Source organism: Salvia splendens, chromosome 3, assembly GCF_004379255.2.
Source record: "Salvia splendens isolate huo1 chromosome 3, SspV2, whole genome shotgun sequence".
In the NCBI taxonomy this organism is placed as follows: Eukaryota; Viridiplantae; Streptophyta; class Magnoliopsida; order Lamiales; family Lamiaceae; genus Salvia; species Salvia splendens.
The window spans coordinates 19515368-19524332 of NC_056034.1; the positions used below are offsets into that span (position 1 = coordinate 19515368).

The 8965-nt window shown below is 38.3% G+C and overlaps 2 protein-coding genes across 3 annotated transcripts; one reads left to right on the plus strand and one right to left on the minus strand.

Moving 5' to 3' along the window:
* The first annotated feature begins 1204 nt into the window (after nt 1-1204).
* LOC121794019 (flavonoid 3'-monooxygenase CYP75B137-like) lies at nt 1205-3242 on the plus strand. The gene is made up of 2 exons (XM_042192030.1): nt 1205-2194; nt 2488-3242. Exons 1-2 carry the CDS (start codon nt 1223-1225, stop codon nt 3106-3108), a joined length of 1593 nt encoding a protein of 530 aa, XP_042047964.1. The 5' UTR covers nt 1205-1222; the 3' UTR covers nt 3109-3242.
* Nucleotides 3243-4407: 1165 nt separating this feature from the next.
* Nucleotides 4408-8324, minus strand: LOC121795376 (glycine-rich domain-containing protein 1-like). 2 transcript variants are annotated; one of them, XM_042193897.1, is made up of 8 exons: nt 8140-8324; nt 7801-7915; nt 7325-7708; nt 6447-6707; nt 5750-6270; nt 5536-5666; nt 5233-5393; nt 4408-5161 (listed from the first exon to the last, which is right to left on the minus strand). In XM_042193897.1, exons 1-8 carry the CDS (start codon nt 8316-8318, stop codon nt 4616-4618), a joined length of 2298 nt encoding a protein of 765 aa, XP_042049831.1. In that variant the 5' UTR covers nt 8319-8324; the 3' UTR covers nt 4408-4615. The 2 variants fall into 2 exon arrangements, with proteins under 2 accessions (XP_042049831.1, XP_042049832.1); XM_042193898.1 differs by having other exon boundaries at nt 7325-7697; nt 8140-8272.
* Nucleotides 8325-8965: the final 641 nt, after the last annotated feature.

Sequence of the window (8965 nt, forward strand, 5' to 3'; positions counted from 1 at the left end):
CCCGGCTCGGCTGTGGTACGTCAATAATATCGCCGACATCATGTTCACGTGTATTATCTTACACAACATGATTATAGCCGACGAAGGACCGAGGGCGGCTAGCTTCTACGATGAGGATGAAGCCGAAAGCTCAACCGCGAGGTCTCCCCCACGCCGAGGTGTGCATACGACGGTGGGCCAGAGGATCGAGACAAGATACACAATGCGCGATACCCGAACCCACATTGAGCTACAAGAAGACCTAATCAAACACATGCGGGCGAAATTCGGCAACACGTAGTGGTTTTTTTAATTTTAGGATTTTAATTATGTAATTTTTTATTTTTAGGATTTTAATTATTTAATTTTAAATTTTTAGGCTTTTAATTATGTCTTTTTAAATTTATTTGTAATTTGTAATGTTATTTCGGTTTTTTAATGAATTTTTATATTATGGAAATATTTTTGTTTAATTGAATTTTAAATTGAATTGTGCTCGTCCTTGCGGAAGAGCACAGCTGTGGGTGTTGTGCTCTTGCCAGAGAGCAGGCAGAAAAAGTGGGGTCGGACCCACAACCGTGCCGCTGGCAAGAGCACGGTTGTGGATGCTCTTAGGCCTAAGGTAAGAACTGGCTTATTTGATTTGGACAAAATCTACCTTGTGCCTTGTGATGACCAAGTATCTCACAAGAAAAACTAGATTTAATTTATTTCTTATTTAGTTTTTTATATAGATTAAATTTTGATAAAAAATAATATATTTTGAATTTTATTAAATTTTTTAATTATATTCCGTTTAACAACGATAACTATGTCAAGATTGAACCCAACAATGATTATTTTTTAGTCTTTCTCGATAAAAATTTTGTCTCACTATTCAATTAAATTTATCGAGTATTACGTCAATATCTCCGTCTTAGCATTGATCGACAAAGCCGTGCATCAATCAAATGTATTGAAAATTGGACGTAAACTTACACAATTATTATTGTTGGCTATAAATGAAATTTTTCTTGAAATTCATGAACTATTAAGCCTAAAAATGAAAAAAAGCAACGAGGAAATGCTGCTCCCGGTGTTGTAATGGAAAATTCCATAAATAAAACCAATGGATACTTTGTCGGTACTCAAAATCAAGATTCCCATCCGATTATGGTATCAATTTACACAATATAGTAATCACCGAAGACAAATTAAATAGAGCCCATCGACAGCTCCACCACAAGTCAACTAATGAGTTAGTATGAGTTTGGATCCAACATTATCCAAAGCAAATTCCAATATTGCTATGCAGATAGTAACTAATCTCACCTTTTCCGATCAAATCTTCAACAGCAGAATTGCATTCTATGCAATCCCCATCTTGACAGTGATCTGGTACTCATGGCTCCTCTCACGAAAACGAAAACACCCTCTACCCCCGGGCCCGCGGGGGCTGCCCCTCGTCGGAAGCCTCCCCTTCCTCGAGCCCGAGCTGCACTCTCACTTCGCCCATCTGGCCGCATACAACGGCCCCATCTTCTCCCTTAAACTCGGCGGAACTCTGAGCGTGGTGATCACTTCCCCTGCCGCGGCCCGCGAGGTGCTGAAGCAGCACGACGTCGCTTTCGCCAACCGCCCCGTCCCTGCTGTGGTGATGTCTGCCCAGTACGGCGGCCGTGACATAGTGTTCACGCCGCACGGCCCCGAGTGGAGGATGCTGAGGAAGGCCTGCGTGCGCGACATGCTCGGCCACGCCACGCTGGATGCGTTCTACGGCTACCGGAGGCACGAGGTCAAGAGCATCGTCAGCCACTTGTACAGTCTCAAGGGTGCTCCTGTGAACGTTGGCGAGATGATGTTTTCCGGGGTGCTTAATGTGATCACGAGTATGCTGTGGGGAGGGACGGTAGAGGTAAAGGTAAAGGGGGAGTTTAGGGAGGTTGTTGGGGAGATCACGGAGCTTCTTGGGAAGCCTAATGTGTCTGATTTCTTCCCTAGCCTTGCTTGGATGGATTTGCAGGGTTTGAGTAAGCAATATAAGATGGTGAGTATGAAGCTTGAGGTTTTGTTTGACAAGATTATTGAAGAGGAAATTATGACTAGGAGGGCTAATATAATTAATGGAGCTGATCTTGGTAAAGCAACCAACTTTTTGCAAGTGCTGCTGCGCCTCAAAGAAGATGCTCATACTGAGATTCCTCTCACCATGATGCATATCAAAGCATTGCTTATTGTAAGTTTGATTAATTTGTTTTTTAAAGATATTTTGAATGACTATATATATATGGTCCTAACAGGTGGACAACTATCTTAAATTTGATAACTGATAACTATGTCAACAATCTACGTTATGGATGTCAACATGAAGACATTTGTATGTTAATTAAATGTAGTTGACATATGTATGTCTTCTGTTGATATGTAAATAAAGATGTCAACAAAAGACATAGTTGTTGATATAGTTGTCAGTTATCAATTTAAGAAAGTTATCAACTGATTATATCCCTATATATATATATATAATAGGATATGGTCGTGGGAGGCACAGACACAACCTCCAGCACGGTGGAGTTTGCGATGGCAGAGATGATGAAGAAGCCCGAGGTGATGCACAAGGCGCAACGAGAGGTGGACGCTGTGGTAGGCAAGAATCGGGTGGTGGAGGAGTCCGACACCAACAAATTGCCATACCTAAACGCGGTGATGAAGGAGGTTCTACGGTTGCATCCGGCGCTTCCACTCATGGTGCCACATTGCCCTAGTAAGCCTTGCATCGTTGCAGGGTACACAGTCCCAAAAGGCACCCGCACGTTTGTGAACGTGTGGGCGATACATAGGGACCCCGAAAATTGGACTAATCCAAATGAATTCATCCCCGAGAGGTTCTTGAATGGCGAGGGTGATCGTTTTAGTAATGACTTCAGTTACTTGCCTTTCGGGTCTGGTCGGAGAAGTTGCGCTGGAGTGGCAATGGCGGAGAGGGTTGTTATGTATGCTCTAGCTTCACTTGTGCATAGTTTTAGGTGGGAAGTGTGTGAGGGGGAGACTTTGGATCTTTCAGACAAGTTTGGGATAGTGTTGAAAAAGAAGGTGCCTCTTGTTGTTGTTCCTTTGCCAAGATTATCGCATCATCACCTTTATGAGTAGGTTTGTGATTGCAAGATTTGTTGTTTGAGGATATAATGCTGTGTTTCATCAATTATTTGGCATCAAGATAATGTTGCCCCTTGTAACCTTGTTGCTGTTTGAGGAGATAATAATATTGTGTTTCATAGATCAAATAATGGAAATATAGAAATAGATTAATTATAGTGTATTGACAACCTTTGACACCATCTCCAACTATTTACACCAAACTCTCAAACTTATTTTTGGATATACGTCACATCAAAAAATTGTTTTACTCTAACCATTTACACCAAAATCAAAATTTACACCATGTTTGAATTTTTGTCTCACAAAAATTATGCAGTGACACCATATTTGGTGTTGTTTCACAAAAAACACCAAAAATGAGTTTGAGTTTGGTGTATGGTTGAAAAAAATTTCTACACCAAACTCATTTTTGGAGTATGGTTGGAGATAATGGACATATATTGTAGGGTGATACTACGTCGTTCTCAATTCTGATAAATGAAGGGTGAAACTAAAGTAATTTAAGGGGATGTTCGGTTTGCAAGATTGTATATCGGGATTAAATATGTAGTGTGTTTGGTTCATGAGATTCAATCCCACAACTCAATCCTAGATGGATAATCATGGGATAATTAGTCATAGCTAACCCCCTATGACTAAAATAATCTCACAACTCAATCCTAGATTATATCTTGGTATTATTTTATCTAGAAAACTGAACACCGCCTAATAGTACAATAATAATTTAAATATAGTATTCTCATTGATAATAGTCTTATTATAATTAAAATATATTGATATAATCATATTTATGTATTCTCATACATTGATGGAGTAACTGATATTGAACCGTCATTTTATTTATGAATATAGTTTGAGATTAAATCAAAATTGATTATATTGTTACTTATTACTCACTCCACTCTCCTTTACTTAAAAATAAGAACTTTTGGAACGACAAATGTTTTGGTATAAAATTAGTAAAGTAAAAGAGATAAAAATGAAAGAAATATGTGGGAAGAGGAAATGTGTTACTTTTACAAAAAAGAGAAATGATTCCACTATTAAAGAATTTATCAAAATGGCAAAATGACAAAATGACTCAACTACTATAGAACAGATGGAATACTAGAAAACATCACTCTTTTTCCCACTCTCTTACTTTATTCTCTTTACTTTACTCCTAAAATAACACTACATAAAATCTCGTTCCGAATTAGAAACACATCATTTAGAGTAGAACGGAGGATGTATCTTTTGTTGTGTTCAAACTGTGTTAGACTAGACTAGACTAGACTAGATTCCAACAAGTATATTGAAGCCCATTAGCCCAACACTCTTAATTAGTTAATCAAGCTGGTATATACAATCCAAATATCCCAACAAATAAAAATACAACTTGCACATCGGTGTGATTTGAAGCCATGATGAAATGACCTGCTATCAGTTTGGCCAAAAATATGATAAATGTTCATCATTAGGCAGATCAGCTTCTCTACAAGAGAATCATTTCAATATCTCAAGGAATTATTCCACTCCTATACAAATTATCTCCACCTTCTGCCTGTGAATAGTTTGAAGATGTTGGAGCAACCCCTTGATGATCCCTTGCTTGAGATGCCATAACCGCCTTAGCATTCCAATACCAAGGATGAAGTTTCGAACACGAAACCAACGGGGAATACGAAGACGGATGTAGCATCACCGACCCCCAATCCCTCTCTCCAACCTTCGCTTCTCCTATCCTTCTCCGCACCAGCAGCCTCCCGACATCTTCCCTCTTCATCTCTGATACGCTCCGGAGTATAGCCATGCCTAAGAGAAGCACGAGGACTGCATCTTCCTCGGGCAGCACCTCCACCACAAGAAGTTTCCAGTTGAGAAGAGCAGTGGCTTTCCCGGATGGGATCTCCTCCGAAAACCTAACCATGGTCACGTACTCATCTTCCTCTGACCTAACATCTTGTTCCATTTGTTCGTTCTTCGTGTCTGCCTTCCCTTCTTGTGTTTCTTGGCTCGACTTCTTGACCTTGTATTGCATATGTCTACCTTGCAACAGCTTTACCTGCAATTTTTATCGTTGGATTACTTTGTATCTACGCGCGTTTTTCTAGTAGTGTGGGGTTCTGATCTTACCATTGGTTCAGAAGACGTCTCGCTTTGCAGATCAAATCTCAATCCGGAGATAGATTTTGATGAATCCCATTGTATCACTAATTCAATTCCGGATGAGAGTTTCCATGAAGTTTGGAGCTCTTCTTTCGGAGATTTTGGTGTAGCCGTACCAACCAATTTCTCTGCTCTAGATGGTACCACACAACCGGAAACACGAAAACAGACACATAAAAATTGATAAACACGAGCAGTCCAGATAGGCAACGGTCACTTTCTCAAAGAATCTTTGAACTGTTACTGAAGCCTTGAAGAACGAGTGCATACCAGGAGATCTACCGATTGAACCAGAGCCAATAACATAAGACCAAGAGCCCTCGAATATTTGTATAATGCGATCTTCCCATTTCACAGCCTTAGGAGCTTCACCACCTCTTCGATAAAACCCCCCTCCGACTCTGTTGTGCAAATAATGTTCGATATCAATATCCAATTCATTGTAACGTACAAGTTTTTCAACGAATATGCATGCATATCCTACCTCATTCGAATAACAAAACACTCTCTACCTCCATGATCCAGAACAGTACGAGACAACCATCTCCCCTCCTGGGGTCGGTACTGATTCATTTTCAGAATAACATCCGATATCATCGCACCTGAATCATCTGTCACCCGGTCTGGCACGCATTTCAGGAAGTAAGGTGCTTGCACAGGTGGAGTTATTGAAGTAACGACCCTTGCTCTGTCATCGATTCCTTTCTCTGATGCGAGAGAGGGTGCACGTAGCAAGTCATTCCAAGAAAACAATTTGCTATCTAGCAGAGTGCTGCCTCTAGAACAGAAGCCTCCATGGTGACGCAGATCAAGTATTAGTCCTTTGGTCCCGAATTCACAGTAGACATGCCACGCCTTCTGCCAGGTTTCTGGCATGAAATGTGATATTGGTTTGTCCATTTTCAGCTCCCTGTGACACTTTGCAGTTCGAAGACGAAGGAAATCCCGAGAAGGGTTTCTTTTCACTTGCTTGGTGTTTGAGATTAGTTTTACCGCTATGCACACCTGCAATCACAGATGATTTGTTTAAGCATCTTTATTCATTCACTAATCTCATAAGTTAGTTTAAAATCTGCTATATTCAAGCTAGCTTTGGCAAAGATGATTAGTTTAAAGCAACTTTCGCTTCCTAATAAGCAGCGTTGGCAAATTGAAATGGATAGAACTAATAATGAACAAACCTCGAACAAGAACCTCGGCACCAAAGACTTGTATTTTGTGTTGACATCAGTATTTGTTACATCCCAGTAAAAAGGGGGTTCAACAATAGGCCTTGTGATGGCTGCACCACCTGCTTTTTCATATGGCTGATCAAATGGTTTTTCCCACAACATCTTTGTTTCTTCCATGTCTTCTTCTTTCATAGCGCCCCCTACCCAGACTATCTTCCACACATCTCCCTCCAACTCCTTAAAGTCTACTGCATATACCGTTGGATAGCTCTAGTAAATCCAAGTAAAATATATCTTCCATCATTATATTTCTCAAGAATAACCGTAACTCATATATCTTCATATACATTGCACAATGTATAGAAAGGAAAACATGACAATTAGGGAACGAAAAACAATCACTTCTCATAAACACAAGATGAGATGCCTTTCAAAAGTTTGGATTACAATTTCACTTTCTAGTCACAAGACATGCCAAAAAATTTCTCTTGATCCAAGTACTTAGTTTGTTATATAGTTTTCTTGTAGAATTATGCAGTTATGAAATTTACTTAACTGATTGTAACAATATGAAATTTACTTAACTGATTGTAACAAAGAGCAACAAAATAAAAGCCATGTAGTCTACAAAGTTCCCCTATTATACCTAAAACACAACGTGAATCACGCATATGTGGAAAGACAACAAAACAGAGAGGCAACATGGGCAAAAAGCTACTCCCTGAATAAGCTCCATGTGCTTCTCCCTTATTAACATTAAAAAAGACACAACTTTGCAGCAGTGAATCTATGCCATCAATGTCACATTCAAAAAGGCATTTCTATATCCATAGCAACTACAAAAAATAGCTCCAAAATGATCAAATATTCAAGTTGAAGAAAGTCACCTGATGAGTAAGCCACATTAGGTAAACATCTGAGGTGGGCACAATGCAAGAGCATTCATCACCAAACCTATGAACCATGTAGATGAAACCTCTGTATCTCTGCCTGGCTGCCACTAAATACACCATCTCACTATAGTAGGGTTCAGCATACATTCTACAAAGACTACTACATCTTGACACTTGATCCAACAAATCCTCACTGATAGAAGAGGGGTAATTTTCGCCATCGCCATCGGCCTCGTTTTCGAAGGGCTCCGATAGGAACTTGTGCTCCCAGACTTTCCTGCATCTCTCCAATGCATAATCTTCATTTTCCTCATCAAAAATATTTGGTTTTCCTATGAGCTTTGAGAATCTTGACTGGCAGTAATCTCTGTAGTTGGCCTAACACAGTTTTACATCAAGTACCCATTAAAAAAATAATCTCTTTCGCAAAAAGGGAAAAAAATTGTAGCTAATGAATCAACATTAATTACCCAATTAAGAGTGTGGCAGAACCAAACCCATTCAACATCAAGAGGTGGAAGAAGCATTGGAGGCTTCGAGCCCGTTGTGAGATCAGCAATTAATGGCATCCATATCTCATCGTACCTGCAAGAAAAAAAAACAAGAATCGCATTAACTCCAACTCCTAAAAGTCCACAATAAATGAAGAGAAAATCAAGAATGATAAAAAAAACTCAATCTTTTTCACAAAACTGGCCTTCCAATAGCTTCCAAAATACTATTAAAGTAACTTAATTAACACCTAAAAATCCAGAAAAATGCAGAAAAACATCAAGAAAAATAACGAATAATCCTTTAGGAAAACTGGCCTTCTAACAGCTTCGAAAATGGTGGGTTTGTGATTATGCCAGGGAGAAACGGAGACCGATCTAAAAAGGCGGATATTTCTTCTAGCAGCAGCAACAAGATCGACGCTGAAGTGAACAGTTTCCTCCTCTGATATCTCACTGAGAGTTCTCATCGAAGCAGCGCCCTCTGAAGCTGACATTTCTTTAATCACGAGCTTGAGACAGGAGTTGAATTAATGGAGTCCGAGGTTATTATTTGGAGGGAACATCATTTTTGGTCCACAAACTTTGCCAAAGTATCATTTTAGGTCCGTGAACTTTGAAAATATCATTTTAGGTCCGTAAACTTTGAGTTAGTATAATTTGAGGTACTTTTTACTATTTCCAAGTTTTTTTGGACGAAAATACCCTCAATACCTTAAAGTGTATATATTTTTAATAAATTTATCATATACTCATATTTTTTTATAAATATCTTTACAATATATTTTTGACAAATTTTCTTAATATAATTTGACCTTAAATATTATCACTTAATTTTGTGACATGCAAGTAAAATTGTTTCTTCAATTTTTTACATTACTTTTTTTTAAAATTGAATAAATAACTTTTCTTTAATAATAAAAAATTGAATAAAGATCTTTTTATAAATATCTTTACAATATATTTTTGACAAATTTTCTAAATATAATTTGACCTTCAATATTATCATTTAATTTTGTAACATTCAAGAAAATATCTTTATTCAATTTTTTATTATTAAAGAAAAGTTCTTTATTCAATTTAAAAAAAATAATATAAAAAATTGAAGAAGCAATTTTTTAAGTGATAATATTTAATGTTAAAT